The sequence below is a fragment of the Haliotis rufescens genome, unplaced genomic scaffold (assembly GCF_023055435.1).
Source record: "Haliotis rufescens isolate VD_foot unplaced genomic scaffold, xgHalRufe1.0.p SCAF_10, whole genome shotgun sequence".
Lineage (NCBI taxonomy): Eukaryota > Metazoa > Mollusca > Gastropoda > Lepetellida > Haliotidae > Haliotis > Haliotis rufescens.
The window spans coordinates 26,973,783-26,996,898 of NW_025963780.1; the positions used below are offsets into that span (position 1 = coordinate 26,973,783).

At 42.8% G+C, this 23,116-nt stretch overlaps 1 protein-coding gene across 1 annotated transcript in view; it reads right to left on the bottom strand.

The window, feature by feature from the left end:
- The window catches only part of LOC124151970 (titin-like), a 70,097-nt gene that overhangs the window by 39,656 nt on the left and 7,325 nt on the right, over positions 1 to 23,116 (bottom strand). Inside the window, exons 4-12 of the mRNA XM_046524683.2 lie at positions 21,597 to 21,887; positions 19,099 to 19,395; positions 13,379 to 13,672; positions 12,473 to 12,763; positions 11,259 to 11,558; positions 7,512 to 7,787; positions 6,589 to 6,879; positions 4,869 to 5,147; positions 953 to 1,013 (exon numbers count right to left, since the gene is read on the bottom strand). Of these exons, the coding sequence (XP_046380639.2) occupies positions 953 to 1,013; positions 4,869 to 5,147; positions 6,589 to 6,879; positions 7,512 to 7,787; positions 11,259 to 11,558; positions 12,473 to 12,763; positions 13,379 to 13,672; positions 19,099 to 19,395; positions 21,597 to 21,723 (2,216 nt within the window). The 5' untranslated portion in view covers positions 21,724 to 21,887. The remainder of the gene's footprint in view (positions 1 to 952; positions 1,014 to 4,868; positions 5,148 to 6,588; positions 6,880 to 7,511; positions 7,788 to 11,258; positions 11,559 to 12,472; positions 12,764 to 13,378; positions 13,673 to 19,098; positions 19,396 to 21,596; positions 21,888 to 23,116) is intronic.

Sequence of the window (23,116 nt, forward strand, 5' to 3'; positions counted from 1 at the left end):
GTAACATTTTCTAATTTCTTTATACTGACATACTCCGAGCTTGTACTTGAGGAATCATCTCGGGTAACATTTTCTGATACTCTATATTGACGTACCCCGAGCTTGTACTTGAGGAATCATCTAGGGTAACATTTTCTAATTTCTTTATACTGACATACTCAGAGCTTGTACTTGAGGAATCATCTCGGGTAACATTTTCTGATACTCTATATTGACGTACCCCGAGCTTGTACTTGAGGAATCATCTAGGGTAACATTTTCTGATACCTGATACTGACGTACCCCGAGCTTGTACTTGTGGAATCATCTAGGGTAACATTTTCTGATACTTGACACTGACGTACCCCGAGCTTGTACTTGAGGAATCATCTAGGGTAACATTTTCTAATTTCTTTATACTGACATACTCCGAACTTGTACTTGTGTAATCATCTCGGGTAACATTTTCTGATACTTGATACTGACGTACCCCGAGCTTGTACTTGAGGAATCATCTAGGGTAACATTTTCTGATACCTGATACTGACGTACCCCGAGCTTGTACTTGAGGAATCATCTAGGGTAACATTTTCTGATACTTGATACTGACGTACCCCGAGCTTGTACTTGTGGAATCATCTAGGGTAACATTTTCTGATACTTGATACTGACGTACCCCGAGCTTGTACTTGTGGAATCATCTAGGGTAACATTTTCTGATACTTTATACTGACGTACCCCGAGCTTGTACTTGTGGAATCATCTAGGGTAACATTTTCTGATACTTGATACTGACGTACCCCGAGCTTGTACTTGTGGAAACATCTAGGGTAACATTTTCTGATACTTGATACTGACGTACCCCGAGCTTGTACTTGTGGAATCATCTAGGGTAACATTTTCTGATACTTTATACTGACGTACCCCGAGCTTGTACTTGTGGAAACATCTAGGGTAAAATTTACTGACGTACCCCGAGCTTGTACTTGTGGAAACATCTAGGGTAAAATTTGTAACGATTGTAGGACACACATCTGCAAAACAAAGATTTGTATATGAATCTCACCTCATTTCCTAAATTATTATTTTTGCATCAAATAATCTGGTCTCTTAAAAACTTTTAGTGACTAACACGACTGAAATGCGTCAGATCAATGAGTCACTTAAAAACGAGTAAAATCCTAGATATTTATTATATTTGTATACTTATCCTGCATTACCCCTAATGCATGTTACTGCTTGATTTTGACAGAGAAAAGAGCTGTGTGAAGGTCTTTGCTTGAAGAAGTTGTTCCAACTAGCTGAGAGGCCAGCCCATCACGCAGCTCCCACGTGACCAAAGGAAGTGACATCACGGATCCTCACATTACTCTGGAGTCCGAAACATCCGAAGGCATCGTGGGGAGGTAGATCTGCGATGGGTGGGTTCCTTTAGACGCAGTAATGCTGGATAAGTATACAAATATAAAAAATATCTAGGATTTTACTAGATTTTTTACTTATCCTGCAGTACTCCTTAATGCATCTTTATCGGACATGTGGACATTTATGTGGACATTCATCTTTTAATCCCAGACTCTGTTCCCTAGCCAATCCTTGGCTGTGTGGTCAGCTTCTGTTGACCACCCCATGTAATGGAAATTCCAATTCCCTTAGCCCGTCCTCGGCTGTGTGGTCTGCATCAGGTGACCACTCCAAGGAAGGGAAGAGTCAGGTATGCGTTGTGTCCTGGTACTGCGCAGCCTGCCAATAATGCTCGGGTAGGTCGAGACTGGAGCACCGAGCCGTATGCAAATGAGGCATGAACCTTCTATTCCAGGGCTCACGCCAGGGGAAGTTGAAAGGCCGACTCTGGACTTGGAGGCGTGGTCAATGACAAGTAGTAGTGGTGACCTGCTGTGCCAATACTAACGGACCAAAGCTGTGCCTGCCTTGCACATCCTCCAATGCGACACCTCGCAGGTATAGTGACTGGCAAAGACCGTGTAGTATCGCCAGAAACATCCCTCCATGATGGCGCGTAGAGAGCAGTTGCTGTGTAGCGCCATGGTGGAGGCGACAGCCTGGATCTCATGCGGGTTGTTGAAGCGTCATGAGTCGATCTTTCGGAACTGCCAGGGCGGAGTTGAGCGCCACAAGGGAGTTCATGATGGTACTGCCCTTCAGCTTACATTTGTGACACAGATGGAGCATGAACTCGGCCAGGAATTGAGGCGATGCAGATGTGGGGTCTTGGTGCTTGCCCCTGCAAAAGCTCTCGAAGGATTGCCACTTGTTATCATAGAGGCTCTTGGTGGTTGGGCGATGTGCCATCGTCATGGCCCTAGCCGCTCTGGCCGGGAAGCCTTTGGCTCTCTGTAAATGGACCAGACGTGAAGACATAACCTGTCTGGTCCTGGGTGTGGCTGTCTGCTGTGAGGGTGGATCAGCAGATTTGGCCAATCTGGGAGTGGTGAGGTGAGGTGAGGTGAAATTGGGTTTAACGTCGCGTCCAAGATTATTGTACTTGTATAGTGACGTGCATGCACATGTGTGTGTGTGGCTGCTTGTAGTAGTCTAGGACTGATGCCGGTTTATAGTGCTAGCGCACTGAGATACCATGCCACAGTTTAACATAAAATACCCTACTCAGACACAGTATACTGACTCCAAGCCAGTCCTTGTTTTAGCCCTTTAATGCCGAGCGCCAGATAGGGTAACAACAAGTACCATCTTTTAACGTCTTTTGGTATGACGCGGTGGGGGATCGAACCCGGACCTTTCTCTGGGCGGTCTCAATCTGGGAGTGGCAGTGGGATGACGTCGGACAGCTCTCTGAGGTCGACAAACCAAGCCCTCGTTGGCCACCATGGCACGACCAAAGTCAGATCCAGGTTCCAGGTCGATCTGATCTTCTGGACGACTTTGGGAAGGAGTACAGGTGGTGGAAAAGCGTACGCTTTTAGTCCTTCCCAGGGGACACTGAAGGCGTCAACTGCCCAAGCCAGTGGATCTGGCACCGGAGATATGTAGCTCGGGATCTGGTAGTTCTGGCTGGTGGCGAATAGGTCTATTCTGGGGAGAACGTGGTCTCGACAAGCAAGAGCGAAGACGTCTGGGTGAAGTTTCCACTCTGTGGGAGCTACTATGCCTGGCCGAGATAGGGCATCTGCTAGGATGTTTCGGCAGCCCTGTGGCAGCCCTGTGGTGGACCTGGAACTGAATCCAAGGATGATCCACCATTTGAAACAATCGGAAAATCTGTTGAAGGAGCGAAGTCGAATGAGTCATACGAAGGCACCCTACGACAGTGATGTTGTCCGTCGAGATGGAGAGCCGGGCGTGTCTGAGGGCCTGCTTCCAGTGAGCGATGGCCAAGACAAGTGCTTCCAGTTCGAGGTTATTGATGTGCCATAGGCGCTGATCGGCGGACCACAGCCCTGAGATGACCTGTCCCTCCAGGACATGATTTGATTCCACCGTCCACCACCGGAGATGCTGCTTGAGATGATCCAGGAGCACGATGGATACAGAGGGGTCCTTGCGCCTGATGTAGGGCGCCATGAACATCTGAACTGGGCGCAGTTTTAGCCTTCCTCTGTAGGTTAAGTCCTGCACTGAGGTTAGGAGACCCAGGAGGACTTGCCATTGACGCGGAGTGCGTGGTAGGTGGAGAGCTGGAGTCAGGTGCGCCTGCATGCGCTCCCACCTGTCTCTGGGAACAGAGATGAGATCAAGATGGAGGTCCGTCTGGAAGAGGCCCCCAATGAACTGAAGGCGCTTGGAGGGTGTCAACTCTGACTTCCTGATGTTGATCTTCCACCCCAGCTGGTGTAGGTGGGTATAGTCCCTGTAGCGGAAAAGTGTGACAGGGTTCCAATGGTCCAGTAGGTAGTTGTCTATGTACGCCTCGAACTGGATGTCCCGGCGATGGAGGTACGAGGCTATCGGCAGAAGAAATTCCAAATGGGAGGACCGCCCATTGATAATGGACTCCAATGAAGATGAAGCAGAGGAATTTCCGGTCGTCGGGATGTATAGGGACATATAGGTAGGCGTCCTCGATATCCAGGCTGATGAGCAAAAGAATATAGAATGCAAACCAGTTCACTAACTGCTGGCTACGTAAAATATTCAAGATGGCTACTTGGAACAACAAGACACCTGGCATTATGTTTTCATTTGAGAAAACGCCAGTAAGTGTCTCAAACATAGAATGTACAAAATACAAACCATAGGCACAACACAAAGACAAAAAACATTAACTCAGATAGCAAACACGTGAGGGTTTGAATCAGTTCTATGTTAAAACAAAAAACAGGTCTTCTCTCATCAAGTGACAAGAGTAATGTGAGGATCCGTGACGTCACTTCCTTTGGTCACGTGGGAGCTGCATGATGGGCTGGCCTCTCAGCTAGTTGGAGCAACTTCTTCAAGCAAAGACCTTCACACAGCTCTTTTCTCTGTCAAGAACAAGCAGTAATATGCATAAAGGAGTAATGCAAGATAAGTAAAAAATATATAAATTTCATAGTTAAACAAGAGCGGTCACCCTCCCATAGTATTGCATAGTATAATGAATATCACTTGAAGATTAGTTTGAAGCATTAACTTGATCGAACTTTGTTTTAAGTAGGAGAAAGTCCTCAATCTCGCGATTATTTTCGTGATTATTTTCATGATTATTTTCGTGAAACTTCACCTGTGAAAATAATCGTGAGATTGAGGACATTCTCCTATACTGTAGCTGTACCTTCGAACATTTGGTGGCTGTAGCGCATTTGAGTATGTAGCTAACTGTAGCGCACGCCCATTTTCATTATTTCCACTGGGTGGAACTATGCCACGTACAGAATTTATTAGACGTTAACACTGACGTTAAAATTTGACACTATATGCCGGGTTCTTACCTCTGATGTGTACAGTAATGATATCGCTACTAACAGATGCCAGTCGATGGCGGGCTCTACAGATGTATCTGCCAGCCGTATTCGTGTCCACTTTGCAAATCCGCAAGTTGGGTCTGACGTCACTACAGGAAGTGCTGGGTATCACAAACTGCCCATCGCGCACCCACGTGATGTTTTGTGGAGACACGAGAGGGTATGAGTTGACATAGCACCACAACGTTGTGTCAGATCCCTCGTGGAAACCGTAGTTATTGTATTTTACCACGACCGTTGGCGGATCTGAAAATAAAGCTACATTTATACATTGCTGATCAACATTTAAATGTACTGAGCAACGGGATGTGTCTGTTGCATCTTTCATTACACAGAGTGTACATCATTGGTGATAATTTCTGGTTTTCACAGCAACACTGATGAACACAGTTATGCGCTTCAGTTTATAAAGGTTTACAGGCGATACTTGGTGAGGTCAAATTGGGTTTAACGTCGCGTCCCACGATTATTGCACTTATGTAGCGACGTGCATGTACGTGTGTGTGGCTGCTTGTACTAGTCCGGACAGATGCCGATTTATAGTGCTAGCTCACTGAGGTACCATGCCACAGTTTAACATGAACACCCCACTCAGACACAGTATACTGACTCCGAGCCGACCAGTCCTTGTTTTAGCCCCTTAATGACGAACGCCAGACAGGGTAACAACAAGTACCATCTTGTACCGTATTTTGGTATGACGCGCCCAGGGATCGAACCCCGGACTATCCGCTCTCCGGGCGGACGCTTTACCACTAGACCACGGGGTCGGTCCGACACTGGGTGAGTGAATTGACCCTCTTTGTATCGATAAGACGCAAAGTGGGTGTCTTATTTTGTTCTTTACTGTTTTTCTATTGAATGACACTTTAACACTGATAAAGCTCAATTTGGCCTCCCGAAAAAACACATACGCTTAATTAATGCTGTCCTCCATTTTGCTTACGTGTTAAAATAGATCCATAGAAACCTATGACATGACTGTCCTTATATGGTTCGGACGGTCAGAAGTCATGACTTGGTTGAATGCTTGTCAACGTGGCTCGACGGTGCACATTATATCAATCATTAGTTTGTTTTGTCAAGACTGGATTATTTACCACAATCATATAGTTGGAATATTGCTTATCAGGCGTTAAACAATAAAGTCCTGAACGCTGTGTTGTCGCCACATCTCAAGTAAAATATCTCGTACATAGAGTTACTATCCTTCTGCATCTGATTTAGGTCTACATTATTATTCATGAGAGTGATTTGGCTTTTAACAGTCTCCCAGTTATATCGCTGTGTGTCAGCTAAATGTGTGAGGAAAGCCCGAAGTGATGCAGGTCTCAGACGTTCACCACTTCGGTGAAACCCACGAGGAACGGGTGTGGTGCTGACAAACCTACAAACATAATCGGGGCGAACCGGGATTCCAACCCACAATCATAGGTTTCTGGCGTGCCCAAGGGACGCAACTCTGCACAGCGAATCGCGGTGCCTCGGACGACTGGGCCAACCGTGCCCCTTATCATTCATGAACACTCCAAAATTGATTGACTTTGATGACATAAAGGACAGAGACAGATTCACAGTAGAGTTTGTGTAATAATAAATATGTTTAGACGCCCTATCTCACTGCCTGGTCCTCTAACACAACACAAAAAATATAGTTTGTATCATTTTCATCTATCTCTACACTTACATTCCACCGTGACAGTAATGACGGCAGAGTGACTGTCGCCGACACCATTGACTGCTCCACATATGTACATCCCGGCATCCTGGCGCTTGATATCGGTGATTCTCAGACTAGGATTGTTAATATCCCCATTACCATACCGACCAGAGGGAGAGTTGAGATTGAAGCAATCTTTAAACCAGTGAACGACGGCGGGACTTGGTTTCACGCGCATGTCCACGGAGCAACCTATGGAGGAGGTTTGTCCTTCAACCAACGTTATGTTCGTGTTTGGGACGTGGACGATGGGTCGAGCTGAAATTCAATCATGCGTTCACCATTTTGGAATGTAATGAATAGTAAAATATGTTTCTGGTCACCGTTACTTATACCGACGTCCTACCTCTTCATACCAATATATCCCCATCTACCTCTGTCCCCCAAAAACCCCTTCTCTTCAAAACATGTCTTCTTTGCTCAAAAGGACCCTTCTTACAGTATACATGTGGAGATGGGGTGGTGGTTTGTGAGAGACTGAATATATTTCCGGTCACTGCTCACTATCTACTTATGCAGATTAAACAGTTTCTTTCTCTTGATTGTAAGAAATGTTTTACTCCAAATGCCTGCCTGCCTGCCTGCCTGCCTGCCTGCCCCCCACCTCCGCCAATGGCTGGTCCCTTAAAACATACATTCATCTATTGGGAGTAACCGTCAATATGTTATGGAACCACACACAAGTAAATCGTAATACTTTATTGTCGTGGGCATTAGATTTACTTGGGCACGTGTCATGATATATCCCCATTTCGGACAATTATATTATAGACAATTATAGACAATTCAGGCAATTATATTGTATATAACCACCTACACTGTAAATTCCTGGAGATCTACACATTATGATTCATCACTAATCACGGACTTCACAATGGAAGTAAACTCACTGAAGACGTTCAATGTAATCTGGCATCCAGCTACACCAACGACGTTCTCTACTTCGCAGGTGTAGACATCATCATCACTTGGCAGAACAGAGGAAATTGTGAGATCAGGTGAAGATACAGTTCCACCGCTGTAGCGGGGACTGGACACATCCAGTACAGCCCCGTTCTTTCTCCACGTCACAGTGTTCAAGGATGGCAGAAATCTCACCGAACAATTAAGGGTTTCTGAATCATTTACACACACCGGATAGCTGAGGTTATCGCAACTGTCCAGATCTGTGCAGGAAATAAATGTTGACACAAGTATTATATTCAATGCTAATTGAGTATCATACAACATATATATAGTCATAGTCATAGTCCTACCATCAATGGATCGTCAGTTCAGTCATTTGATCATGTTATTCTAAACATATTTTGGGGGTCACTCCACACGTGCAAATAAGGTCAGCATTCAAAATATGGAAAAAAAATATTTGACATACCTCTCCCTATGGCTCCCTATTGATTATCGATTTTGATATTGATTTCGACATGTGCTATCTGTGTAGCGACAAATCAATATCAAAATCGTAATATAGAGAGCCACACACAGATATCGATGTCGCAGCTTTATTGACAAATATCCGAGTAACATACTACAACTTTCACAGTAAAATTTGGTTAAAAATGAAAACATCTTGACAAACCATGTAAGTTTAATGGAATGAGTTCGATGATGTTTTAAAGTTTGACGTTAAAGGGGAAGTGTACATGCAAAAATCACTTTCTTTCTTTTTCTAAACAAAACGCAATTTTAGAATTAATTGGTATCTGTGTTTGAAAATATACACTCATTTTTTTCACAGTGAAAGTAGGAAGCTCACAATAGTGTTAAAATGATATGTCGTTATGAGGCCTTCGTTTTACGAGCGAAATAGGCCTGAGTTATCCCCCTTAGATTATGACGTAATTGGTGCCAATTCAACTGGGTCCCTGTCTATTCTCAACGCAAAATATATCAAGGACCAGTTTGCGGTTAAACAACATGGTCTACAACACACTCCGGCGCAGTGGTGACTCAGCATAACACAATTCTGGCTGGCATCTGAGACGCTCGAATCACAAAACTGTATTACACCACGTGAAGCGGCTCTAACAAAGCATGATGACGTCATAATGTTTATCAATTGGCACCAATGACGTCATATTGCAAGGGGCATAAGCCATGGTGTTTTTGTTGTGGAAATAGAACACTTGGTAAATGTGAAAAATATAAAACGTTTTAATGCAAAAAATATGTTAATTAATTGTGATATTTTTATATTTTTGTCTATGACACTTCTAGGTTAACACTTTTAATGTGGAAAAAGTACAAGAAAAATATCTTCATTTCCGTGTGAACTTGCCCTTTAAGCACAAGATAGAGTGGTTTCGGTGGCAATGTTAAAAAACTGTGAAGCGTTAACAGGACAACGGACTATACAACCTCATTAAAATCAGATCTTAGTTATCGCTTCCGCTAAACAAAGATCTGAGGACATCCCATTACGGGTCACGTCAGACTGACCTTGCTCGAACTTTGACCCACCCATGGATTGACCAATCAGAAGGGAGCTTTCTCTTGCTTTACAGCACTAATTTCAAATTGGCGACTACGCTTCAAAACATATTTTGACAAATTCTCGATTACAAATTTGAAACCTGAACAAAAGAACATTCTGGAATGGCTAATAGATGGTCTAGATTGTATGGATTCAGTCGTTAAACCCCCGCAACTATCGTTCGGAATACCCCGTGTTAAAGTTTTCTTGGTTACATGATTAGAAATCACATTCTGACTGTCACTTTCATAATCTGGTAAGCGACGCTCTGATCAGTCGGATGATTGGATGTCTTCAGATCTTTGTTTCGTGGAAGCGAGAACTAAGATCTGATTTTAATGAGATTGCGGACTATATGTCTTCATAAACACTCATTTGGTTGTGGGCCATCTTAACAGTTTAACGGAGTAGGGTAGGTGTGTGTATTTAAAACCTGTCCTTTTTCTCAGTGTAAATATCTTGTTCGAGGATATCAGTTTACGGCACCGCTTATAACAGATTTGATTTTAAAACTATCTCCAATAAAACACAAGGTTACTCTTAGTTGAGGATAATGATAAGTTTTATTCCAAACTGAAAGGTCTCAGGCCCATAGTATAATTCTGTTTTCGGGAGTGGTTACAGATCTGTTTAACAGGTCATATTCTAATTAACATAGCATGATGAATGAAAATTGAAAATGTTTTTGGAGTATCTTCATTAGTTGTTGACATGATCGATACAAATTTGTGTTGAGTGGGATGTACATAAGGCAGATCAATATATTTACTTCTTAGGCGGTCGTATTTTGGACAAACAAGCAGAAAATGAAACTCATCTTCAATCACATTTAAACCACATTGCTCACATATTCTCAATTCTCTGGCTCTGCTTCTATGTCTGCCTACTTCGATCCTCAGTGTATGAGAGCTGCTTCTAATATAAATTGTGCTAAACTTATTCTAAAACTTTTAAAATTGATATCAAACAAATAGTATTCTGGGGAAATAGTTGTCTTAAAAAGCTTGCAATAATTGCATTTTTCTGAACTTAAAACATGCGATGACCATTTTTGTAAGTTAATATCCTGAAGTCTTTTGGCGTATAGATACTGAAAATGATTCTGGATTGTTAGGTACACATTGTTAAGTTAAGGTGGGCCCCGTCTCTAATATCGCAAGTTGACGACGCGCACAGGGCATCGGGAACCAGCTTAACTGTAAGTGCAGAGAGATTACACACTCTGGCGCAAGATAATTTACATATCTCGTGACCGGACTTTTCTCTTCTTTGCAAACGAACGCGTTTATTTTGAAATCAGAACAAACTGACCTAATGCAAGCATTTCGAAGCGCTTTACATAATATTTTGCATAATTTCATAAATATGCCTCTACAACTGCGACAGGGCGGTGCAAACTAATATATCTTATTTATGTTTTAGGATATTTTCTCAATGAAAGTTAACCATTCTATGACATATGTTTCTATAAACGTGTAGACTCGTCAAAAATGCAACAGGTTAAAAACATATGCAATATATTGAATGGACTGTGCGACATGTTACAAATTGTTACATGGCGCTGGCCCACGGCAGAGGTACTACGTAAGCTGGTATATTGTGATATTGGAGACGGGGCCCAGCTTAAGGTACTATGCTGGTTGCATGGAACTCTGGGGAGTGAGAGTAATTAGTGACGTCATTTGATTGTAACGTCATGGTAACGATGACGTCACAATTGCCTGTCACCCAATTGACTGACATCTCCCGTGGAAGTCAGTTTTAGATGATAGAAGTACAGGTAACTGTAACGAGATGTCACGTTAAACGATTACAGGTGTTGAAAGGGATTTTTCAATTTTCAGTGATACACTAGAGATGGAACACGTGTATATCTTCAGTGTATGTGGTAGGTTTACCCGAAAGACTATAGACTATACACAGGCTGAAATTTGTCAAAAGATCCTGTTGACGTTTTTCCCGCATGAACAATAACAACGGCAAAACCCTTTCCATATTCAAAAGAAAGCGATTCCGACTATATCTTGAGCATGTAATTATGAACTACCAAATAGTGATGACACAAGGTGTTCTCGAAAAGGTGAGCATATCCTGCCTCACCGTTGACACCCTCACAAACATGCATTTACAAACCATCAACAAAGGAATCGGGCAACCTACTTACATTGTACGGCAACATTGACGCTGCAGTTCGACTCGTTCACAACATTCCCGACGGAGTTCGAAGCAGTCAGGGTATATGTACCCGCTTCTCGACGTGTGATACCCAAAATGTTCAACGATGGGTTCTGATAGCTGTTGCCTCCAGTATACCGACCCCCAGTCCTACTGACAGAGATGTTGTTGAGTTTCCAGTCGACCACGGTCGGTGGCGTGACGGCGTCGATGGCGGCGTTGATTGTTAGGGAAGAATGTTCGGTGACCAATAAGGAGGTGTTTGACAGGATAATGCACTCAGGGCGATCTGTAAGACAAAATAAGATTATTTGTTTCAATATATGTATGAATGGTGATTATTCCTTCACCTTTATCATGAATGAGTAGGTTCAGTCACTGCATGACAAGGGGCGGTCGGGTAGCCTAGTGGTTGAAGTGTTCACTCGTCACGCCGAAGACCCGGGTTCGATTCCCGACATGGGTACAATGTCTGAAGCCGATTTGTGGTGTCTCCTGCTGTGACATCGCTGGAATATTGCTAAAAGCGTCGTAAAACCATATTCACTCACTCACTCACTGCATGACAGCTTAGTGTTTGGGGAAAATCCAAAAGTGAGATAGTTCAAAGACGTCAACACATTTGAAGAAATCAACGTCAACAGGTATTGTACTGACAAACCTAGAGTCAATATTCAGTACGTAAGTGTGATGGGAACCAACTTCGGTGAAACCAAGGGACGCAACTGTCACCATTTGGACCCTTGTCGCCCTCTTAACAGGCAAAGTTAAGTGCCAAGAAGGAAGAAGTTAACGATAACAGATTACATTTGCATGACCAGAAATATGAACCTATCACAATATCACAAGTGGATACCATACACTAAGGTATATAACTCTAGAGGGCAGGTTGTAAAACACACAGACAGACAGACAGACAGACAGACACACACACAAACAGAGACAGACAGACAGACAGACACACACACAGAGACAGAGACAGACACACACACACACACACACACACACACACACACACACACACACACACACACACACACACACATATAGGTCATTTGGGGCGATCATATGGACATATCCGTGCGATCGTTCTAGCTGGCCTATGTTTCGTTATACCATAGTTCATTGCTTAGGAGCAAAAACGTATGACATATATAGTGTACATTATCAAGCTGGCTACAATGGTAATACAGAAATACTTACAGAGGACTCGGACGAAGACCCGGCAGTTATCTACAACTCCGCCCACGACATTGTTGATTTGTATGGAGTAAAACCCAGTGTCATTTCGCCGTATGTCGCTTATGGTAAGGGATGGGACTGTAACGTTACCGCCACTGTAGTGAGAGTTGTTTCTGGCGATGGCGGTGCCGTTCAGGTTCCAGCCCACAAACGTTGGAGAAGGTAACGACATCACTGTGATGTTGATTGTAATGCTGCTACCTTCAGTGATGTCATATTGAGTTGGAAGTTGTAGCTTACATCTTGGTCGGTCTGACAATGTAATGTCATGTCATAAACATGATACATATAATTCAATCTCAGGACATAAGGAGATTGTCAGCTCAACGAGAGAAAAGTAATTAGAATTGACATTACTTTATGACTAGCTGCCCTTCCCTGAGAAACCCGACATTTTAATGACAATCTCTCACATGAACATGAATTGCTTTAAATGTGATGTATTTCATTTCTAATTTGTTAATAATTGACTTAAAGTTCGCACCTGTTATTGTTAATTTTTGTTAGAAATTGGCACTAGTCCTGTAGTCCTTACCAAACTTCCCAATAGTAAAGGTATCCTAAGGACTAGTAGAAATTGGCCCATTTTAAGGGTTTTGATATATGTTATCATTATAAGGACTAGTGGCCAAAAACTGTTAGTTTCTAATCCTGATATACACGCACATTGTCATTGAACATTGCATGTCATAGATCCCAACTGCGTGGATCGATGCTCATGATATCAATCACTGGATTGTCTGGTCCAGATTCAATTATTTACAGACCGCAGTCATATAGCTGGAATATTGTTGAGTGCGACGTTAAACAAGAAACAAACAAACAAACAAAAAAATCATTGAACATTTGAAAACTATCGGAACTTACATTGAACTGTAAGGTTGGTATTACAACCAGAAACAAAACGTCGAGTGACGTCGCTTGTGACAGTGACGTTGTAGTTCCCGGTGTCGTTACGATTAGCGTTGTTCAGTGTTAAGGATGGACTGGCGACGTTACCATGGACGAAACGTGTGTCACTTCTGTCTATAACGTTTCCACCCTTGAACCAGTCGACACGTGATAAGATCGGATAAGACGTAACATCAATTGCAAATGTATAACTGTCCGTCTCATTGATTGTTACAGTTTGTGGGCCCACGCAGTCTAGATCAGGACCATCTGTAAAACAAACGTTATTTGCAGTTACAGCTCAAAACATAATCATTTGCTAAGCATCAAAGACATACAAAATCAGAGGCTCTACCAAAAACTGCGTGGTCTTATGGTAGAGCGTCCGCCCGGAGAGCGGAAGGTCCGGGGTTCGATCCCCGAATGCGTCATACCAAAAGACGTTAAAAGATGGTACTTGTTGTTACCCTGTCTGGCGCTCGGCATTAAGGGGCTAAAACAAGGACTGGTCGGCTCGGAGTCAGTATACTGTGTCTGAGTGGGGTATTCATGTTAAACTGCGGCATGGTATCTCAGTGTGCTGGCACTATAAATCGGCATCTGTCCGGACTAGTACAAGCAGCCACACACACACACACACACACATACACGTCGCTATATAAGTGCAATAATCTTGGACGCGACTTTAAACCCCATTTCACCTCACCTCACCTAAAACTGCCTCTGTATCCACACTAGCAATAATGGCGTCATGTGACGGAAACCTCTTTGTGATGATTTTGTCAAATTGAAAATGTTTTGTTGCGTACGGACACATCATAATCATATATTGGCCGCAAATGTGTGTGATGAAGTTCTTGTGCTAACATTGCTCCACTGACCCAGTCAGTATTTGCATGTTCGAGGAAGGTCGCCTAGTTATGACAACAATATTGTTGTTGTTTGTTTGTTGTTTAACGCCGCACTCAGCAATATTCCAGCTATATGACCATGATGACGGCGGTCTGTAAATAATGGAGTCTGGACCAGACAATCCAGTGATTGACATCATGGGCATTGATCCACACAATTGGGATACGATGACATGCATCAACCTAGTCAGCGAGCCTGACCACCCGACCCTGTTAGTCGCCTCTTACGACAAGCTTAGTCGCTTTTTACGGCAAGCATGGGTTGCTGAAGACCTGTTCTACCCCGGATCTTCACGGACCGACAACAATATTGATAACACTGATGTGGTCTTAGAGGAATGGCCATACATAAGTTCTAGTGTTGACGATAAAATGTATACCATGGCACTGGTCATAATTGTGTTTCAGCGATGACGAATGTATTGATACCACAGCACTGCTTACAATGGCGTTCGATGCTGGAGGTAGAAACGCTTTTAGTGTTGACGAGGGTATCAACACAATTGTTGTGATCATTAACGTGTTCTAGTACTGACAATTATATATATATAATGCAATGATGATGAAGTAATGACGCTTCTAGATTGTAGGGGGCGGTCGGGTAGCCTTGTGGTTAAAGCGTTTACTCATCACGTCGAAGACCCATGTTCGATTCCCGACATGGGTACAATGTATGAAGCCCATATTGGTGATATTGTTGGGATATTGCTAAAAGCGGCGTAAAACCATACTCACTCACTCACGGTTGTAGTGGTGTGACGATCTGCCTGACAAGTAATAGCTCTTATAGTGTAAAATCATTGATGTGGATATTTTGCTAATTTAGTTTACCTTAGGCAACTCTGGACACAAATAAAAGCAACAAAAGTATTTCCACGATAATAATAATAATAAACATAGCTGCAAAGCAGCAATGGCGGGCTCCAAGTTACACTGTGCACAAACGTCCATGTTTGAATCCTCAAAGGGTTTCCTTGTACCAAATCTGTCACATATAGGCACCACTTGCAGGGTAACACCGCTACGAAATTGGCGTGTGCCAGAGTGTCCAAGTCTGTTCTTAACCCATTTCCGACCTCGAACATGTTCGAATCCCCAAAGGGTTTGCTTGTACCAACTCCGTCAAAAACTAGTCACTGGGCATCGCCGCTACGAAATTGGCATGCTCCAGGGGGGGTCCCAAATATTAATCAAATATTACCACCCAGCAATGTTACTTTTAGCATACAACCAAGAACAATCAATAGGATGCATATGGCACACTAACTTCATGTAAACTTGTAATAGTTTCTGTCAACAACCTTACAAGATATGATCTTTAAAGTAAAATTTCGTTGAAAAAAATGATCAAAATCAAAATTCAATACAGCCGTAACTAAAAAAGATATCCAAAATCGGCTATTAACGTTTGATGTGTTATGTATGGAGAGAATTCCCAGAAAGTTTTGAAGCATTTCATGCAGTGGGCACGGAGGAGTTTGCGTTTGAAGACATGTACCCAAAACACACTGTGAAAACCTTGAATCCTATATGGCTGCCAAACCACGTGACAAATAACCAAAGTCAAAGAACAAAAAATGTCAAGCACCCAGAGCAACAGAAACATGCAAGTTTTCAAAGTAATCGGAAAAGCGGTTGCGGAGTAATAGGGCAAAATATAGCTTAAAAAATTACTTGTTTTTAAGTTATCTGCCCTTGGCCATTGGGCCTACAACCTTGGGATTTTGGCGGAATCTAGTACTCACAGTCTTCATACGCATAAAAAATTTGAACAAAATCGAACCAGTGGTTATTTTGCTAGCTCTGGTACAAAAATCGGCGGAATAATAATAATATTAAATCAAATGATAACACTGGGGCTCTTCAGCCTTTCGGCTTGGTGACTCTTTAACAGGCTATAACTTCTTTATCAATTAATCTACAGTCAAACGAGTTAGCATTCTGAGTTTGCCAGGACCCCAGGTTTCTGTGAGATATAGTGCCGAACCTGTTTCCAACCTCGTCCATGTTCGAATCCCGAACGCCGTCAAAAGCAAGGAAACGCTTGGGAGACATCGCCGCTACGACATTGACGTGTCCCAGAACGTCCCGGGATGTTCTGCAGCCATTTCAGACGCCGTCCATGTTCGAATCCGCATATGGTTTGCTTGTACCATCTCCGTCAAACGTAAGGAACCGCTTGCGAGACATCACCACATATGTCCCAGTGAGTTCTTAACCCATTTCCGACCTCGAATCCTCATGTTTGAATCCTCAAAGGGTTTGCCTGTACCAACTCCGTCAACAAATAGTCACCGTTTGCATGACATCACCTCTACGAAATTGGTGTGTGCCAGAGTTAACCAGAGTGTTCTAAACCCATTTACCACCCAGACAATGTTCAAATCCCGATAATCGCCTCTTGAGACTAGCATGGGTTGCTGAAGACCAATTCTAACCCTCATCTTCAATGGTAGTATACGTACTGCAAAAGACACTTGACGGTCAGGGGGAGATAATCATAGGTTTTCTGAGCGATTTATTCGGTATTTTGTCAATATTACCACCAGGCGGTGTTACTTTTAGCATGCAACCAGAAACAAAAGATGAGGTACATATGTCCGACTAACTTCATGTAAACTTTCAATAGTTTCTGTGGAGAACCTTACAAGATGTGATTTTTATATAAAGGAAAAATTCGGTGAAAGAAATCATCAAAATGAAAATCAAACAGAGCCGTCACTAAGACAGATATCCAAAAACGGCTAACAGAGTTTGGTGTGTTATGTATGGAGACAATTCTCAGAAAGTTTGTAAGCATTTCATGCAATGGATTCAGAGGAGTATGCATTTGAAGACAGGTACCCAAAAGACACTGATAAAACTGTGAATCCAATATGGCCACAACTAAAAAAGATATCCAAAATCGGGTAACAGAGTTTGATGTGCTATATATGGAGACCATTCTCAGAAAGTTTGAAAGCATTTCATTCAGTGCATTCAGAGGAGTATGCGTTTGAAGACATACACCCAAAAAGCCCTGTGAAAACCTTGAATCCAATATGGCTGCCAAACCACATGACCAAATCCAAAACCGGCTATCAGGGTTCGATGTGTTATGTATGGAGATAATTCTCAGGAAGTTTGAAAGCATTTCATGCAGTGGATTCAGAGGAGATAGGATTTGAAGACAGGTACCCAAAAGACACTGTGAAAACCTTAATTTCAATTTTGCTGCCAAACCAGGTGACCAATGACCACAGTCAAAGACTATGAAATGTTAAGCACCTAAAGCAGCAGACACATGCAAAGTTTGAAAGTAATAGGCCAAGCGGTTGCGAAGCAATGGGGCAAAATGTGGCTTCAAAAATTACTTGTTTTTCAGGTATCTGCCCTTTGTCGTTGGGCCTACGACCTTTGGAATTTTGTGGAAACTAGAACTCCACTGTCTACATACACATACAAAATTTGAAAATCGAGCGACTAGTTACTTTGCTAGCCCTGGTACAAAAATTGGCGGAATAATAATAATAATAATAATAAATAATAAATCGGCTGATTACAATAGGGCTTCCAGCCTTTCGGCTTGGAGCCCTAATAATAAATTTAACGATTACAACAGGGCTTCCAGCCTTTCGGCTTGGAGCCCTAATAATAAATCGAACGATTACAATAGGGCTCTACAGCCTTTCGGCTTGGAGCCCTAATAATAATAAATAATTTGCTAAACGCAGACCTCACTGTGTGTGTCTGGCCATTTCAGAAGTATGAGGTTCTAAATCACTATAAAATATTGACGATGCCATTTGCCGCGAAAAGGTGAGCGTATCCTGTCCAACCGATGACACCTGTCACACATGAAGAGGAAGTCAAAAAGGGGTATTGCATTGGACACCATTTTGGTCACAGATGTGTCAAATTTGGAAAGGCTTGAGCTGCAGGAATATTGCTCGACTTAAGGGGAAGGTTGACAACTGGAACATTGAAGTCACCCCTCTTATCATACAGTCTTATTTTGAGTTATTTTGTCACTCAGAATCTTAAAGTATAGATCTGAATATGAAAGATGAGGCGGTTAATGGGTCTCTTTTATTACTAGTTCAGGTGGATAAATCTGTTGGGGGATGTGGCTAATTGACCAATATTATTTCATTGACATAACCCACAACTAAATTAGACTTCTAAGACATGGCTGGCCCAGTCGTCTAAGGCGCCCCGGTTCGCTGTGCAGAGTTGCGTGCCTTGGGCACGCCAGAAACCTATGATTTCTAGGTTTTCGTGCTCGTGGGTTTCACCGAAGTGGTAGACGTCCGAGACCTGCATCACTTCGGGCTTTCCTCCCACATTAAGCTGACACGCCGTGATATAATTGGAATAATGTTAAAAGCGGCGTTAAACCCAACTCACTCACTCTTTCAGATGATATTGGCTTTCATTTTTGACAAACTGCCTCGAAGATTTGAAGATGTAATGATATCTATTGTCATCACGTTTTGTGACAAATGCCCCATGGATCAAGGAGTGGGTGAGTGAGGTTTAATGTTACTTTGAACAGTATGCCAGTTATATCACGGTGTGTCACCTTAATGTTGAAGGAAAGCCCAAAGTAATGCAGGTCTCAGTCGTTTATCATTTAATTGAAACCGACGAGCTCGGATATGGTGCTGACAAACCTATAAGAACATAAACCGGGATTCGAAACCACGGTCATAGGTTTCTGGCGTGCCCAAAGGACGCTACACAGCGAATTGCGGCGCCTTAGACGACTGGGCCACCCGTCGTTTTACATGTATGAAAGGTACTTACAGTAAACAGTGAGATTGGTAGTGCAGTTTGATTGTGTGAGCCCCCCGATGATGTTGCTAGCCGTGAAGTTGTACACCCCGGCGTCGCTCCTGACTGCTCGGCCTATAGTAAGAGGTGGTGTGGCGACTGTGCCGCCGCTGTAACTGGGGTTGGTCATGTTGATGGGGCTGCCCTGATACAGCCACTGGACGGAGGAGACAGGGGGGTTCGGCACTGGTATGGATACATCAAAGGTCACTCTCTCGAACTCTATGACCGACATCTGCAGGGGTTGAAGCCAGATACAGATTGGGGCGTCTGAAAAAGAGCAAACATGTTTTGGGTTAACGTTTTATAATTGTTTGCAGATGATGGTTTCGTGAACACTAAAGCAACTATATGCACAGCTTCACGGTCATATGGATGTCAATAGATATAGACAATACAATTTTATTTGGTACAGAATAGAAAAGGTTTTTATAATCAATATCTCATTTTGATTATTCATAAGCTAACACACTAGCTGTTGTTCTCGAAACTGCAGTGATAGTACTTGTTTTTTCAAGCATGCAGAGACATCCAGACATGAGTTTGCTCAAAATCATCTAGTTCAAAAACGAGTATTTGGAAATAAAGTAGAGTATAATGCTCCATGTGAAGGTTGTGAGGAGGGCCTGGTATATTATCGTTAAACACCAGGTTTAGTCTTGTTTATTTGTTGTTTAACGCCGCACTCAGCAATATTCCAACTTTCTTACGGCGGCCTGTGAGAAATCGATTCTGGACCAGACAATCCATTGATTGACAACATGAGCATAGATCCACGCAATTGTGATCGATGACATGCATCAACCAAGTCAGCGAGCCTGACTTCCCGATCATGTTAGTCGCCTCTTACGGAATGTTGTTTGAAATTTGTCGGTTTGTGGTTGGGCGTGTCGTGGATATAAGTATTTGTGAGGGTGCATAGTATGTTGGCTAGTTTGTTAGTGGTTTGTTTGAATGTTTGTTGTTGTCTAACTTGCTGCTTGTTAGTAGTTGTCCATGTAGGTGAGTAAAGTAGGAGGCTTAATTTGGATTTTATAAATTGTTGCTTTTCTTGTATTCTGATACATATCTGTTATTAGTTGGTATATTGGGTTGGGTTGTGCCCCAACCCAGTAATTAAGACTGAGTGCTGCTAAACGCTCTCATTAAGTTGATGGGGTTTTCACAGGAGTTGACCAAATTAGAAATGGGGGATGTTCATGTCAGGTTTTGGTCACCAGTAAGTCCATGAAATATTGCATCTTTTTAATGTATACCGTATTCGACGTAATAAGCGCCCCGCTCTAATATGCTAATATATTGGCTAGTGAACAATCCCAACTAAAAATGAAAAAGACAACAATATGCTCACAAGTATAAACGATACAAGAGCGCTCTCAACAAAATTGTACCGAACGTGATAGTTAACCACTGGAACTATAGTGTAAGACGCTGCTCCAAGACGTGGCTGGTCAAGTTGCAAAACCATATTAACCATGTTCTGTGCTACAGATTTATGAGGCCACGTCACATACGAGATGGTCTCTATGATGCCACAGAGGTTAGAATTCGCTTGACCTCCATAAGAAGCATACTGAATTCTGCTAGCCTTCATTCTTAACTTCCAGCAGTGACAACGTCACAGGCAAACATGCTTGCTATGGTCCTGACGTCATCTGCGTTGGAAGCAACGTCAGTGGATGTCATGTCCTTCTCATCAGAGATCAGGTTCGATCCCTCCATGGTGGCCGTAGTTATATTTACATATAATGTCCTAAATGTTTACAGGATGTCGCTGTAGTCTATAGTAACTTATAATAGATTGCGTGATGGGTCCAATATGTGCTTGGGCAAAATAACCTCCACTGCAAAGGCACACTTACACGTTGTTAGGAATCCCACTGCACAAAGCTACAGAGGTGGGTTACTGATCTTAACCATGGTACTATTCATAAGACTGTGTCCTTCTAGAGGTGCCAGGATCTTTCAGGACAATAACGCTGGTCAACATCGTGCAAATGTGGTCAGTTCAACAAGGCATGCACAGGATTCAGTAACCTGCATGCTCTCCTGACTCTAGCTTGGGCACTGTGTTTCCATTACCCATATAATCCTGGCACTCTACAAGCTCTCATTCGGGGTTGGAACGCCAAACCTCAGGCTTATCGATGGGATAAGAAACAGTTGTTACACAAGACTCTGACTCTTTTGGAATTCCTAAGTGTGACAGTAGTTTGGTGGACATGATGTCACAGTGTTCCCTTTGAATGCTCGACTCATTGGCTTCAATTTGACTGAATCAGTTTTCATTGTTATGAATTTGGAACTGCAACACCACATTCATTTTCAGCCAACATGTCTTTTGTTATATTTGGAATTTGTTTTTCAGTCCAGGATGTATAGGGTTGACCCAATAGATGCGCTGTGTATAATAATTATATATGAAACAATGTACAAATTATTTCTACCACACACGACACACATGTACTTACATTGTACATTAACTCTGGTAATGATACTCTTGTGTTCTCCTTGCGAATTGTTGACGTAGATTGAATAATTGCCAGAGTGGCTGCGATCCACATTTCTGATCGTAAATGTGCAGCTCGGCTGCGTCATGTGACACGTGCAGTTTACTGAAGATGGCACCACGAAAGCATCGTTCCTGATCAACGTTTTGTGAGATGCATTCGGAACAGATTCGCAGAGCGCAGTGATAGTCAAATTCCCCCTTTCTGCTACGTTGATTGGGTTACCGCTGGTGACATTTATCACAATGCCCTCTGCAAAAACAACAACAAATGGTTCAGGAAATAAACATGTCAATTTTGATAGAATTGTCGTGTGGAAAATATTTAGAAACTGAAAAGATATTTTATCCAGTGGTTACTGTTACATCTCAAAATGGAAGCTGTATAGTATTAGGGAGGGGATATCCTTGTGTAAACTGGACCCGGAAGATGACTATTACCCGGTAACAATGCACCCAATGGAGAGACAGTATCTCAAATTTCCTACGAAGGGAAACTTTTTTTAATCCAGTTTTGGGCAGAGACTCTTGCACCCTTGTTTCACCAAGCTCCGTGGTATGTTTGGGCAGAAATATACTGAACAACAAAAGTTCTTGTGACATTGAATAAGATTGAATGCAAAGTTATGTTTTTTACCAAATCTGAAACAATTTCGGTTTGCAACAGACAAAAGACTCCTGTAAGTGTTCAAATGGTTTAATTTGCCATACTGCCTTCAGAAAATGTGTGATTTTATAAAAAAACCATGAACATGCCAAAATGTCAATTTACAAATCAATAGCATTTGTCCACTTCTGGCTGCGATGCAAGCAACACATCTTCGTCTCATGGATTGGACCAGGCGGGATATCTGTCAATATCTGCTGGAGCATGTTTCGAAGTTCCTGGAGTGTCTGTGGAACACATCGTTGACTTCGAAGGCGCCAATCCATCTCATCCCACATGTGCTCGATTGGTGAGCCGGCCAGGGGATGACATTCACGTTTTGTTGAAGAGATTCCTGAACAAGTCGAGCAATATGAGGCCGGGCGTTGTCATGTTGAAAGGTAATGCCTGGGCCATGACGACGCAAAAATGGTAGAACAACAGGGCCGATGATCTTGTCGCGGTAGCGCTGTCCATTGAGATTTCCCTCTGCCACTAAGGGTCCTCTGTCTTGCTGTCATCCCACTCCATACCATAACGCTGCCGCCACCAAACCAATCTTCTTCCATGACACAATGATTGACGTATCATTCACCTCGACTCGTCAGTGAATAGAACTGTCCCCACTGCATGGCAATCCAGTGTAGATGCTGTCTGCACCACTGTAGACGTGCTTGACGGTGGTTTCCTGTGAATATGGGACGTCTGGTGGGTCTTCTGGCGACAATCCCTGCATAACAGAGGCGGCAACGTACGGTTTGTGAAGATATTCGTTGAGGGCCAGGGATTCTTCTTGCAGTCACTGTTGCTGGCTGGAATCTATTTCGTAGGTGTGT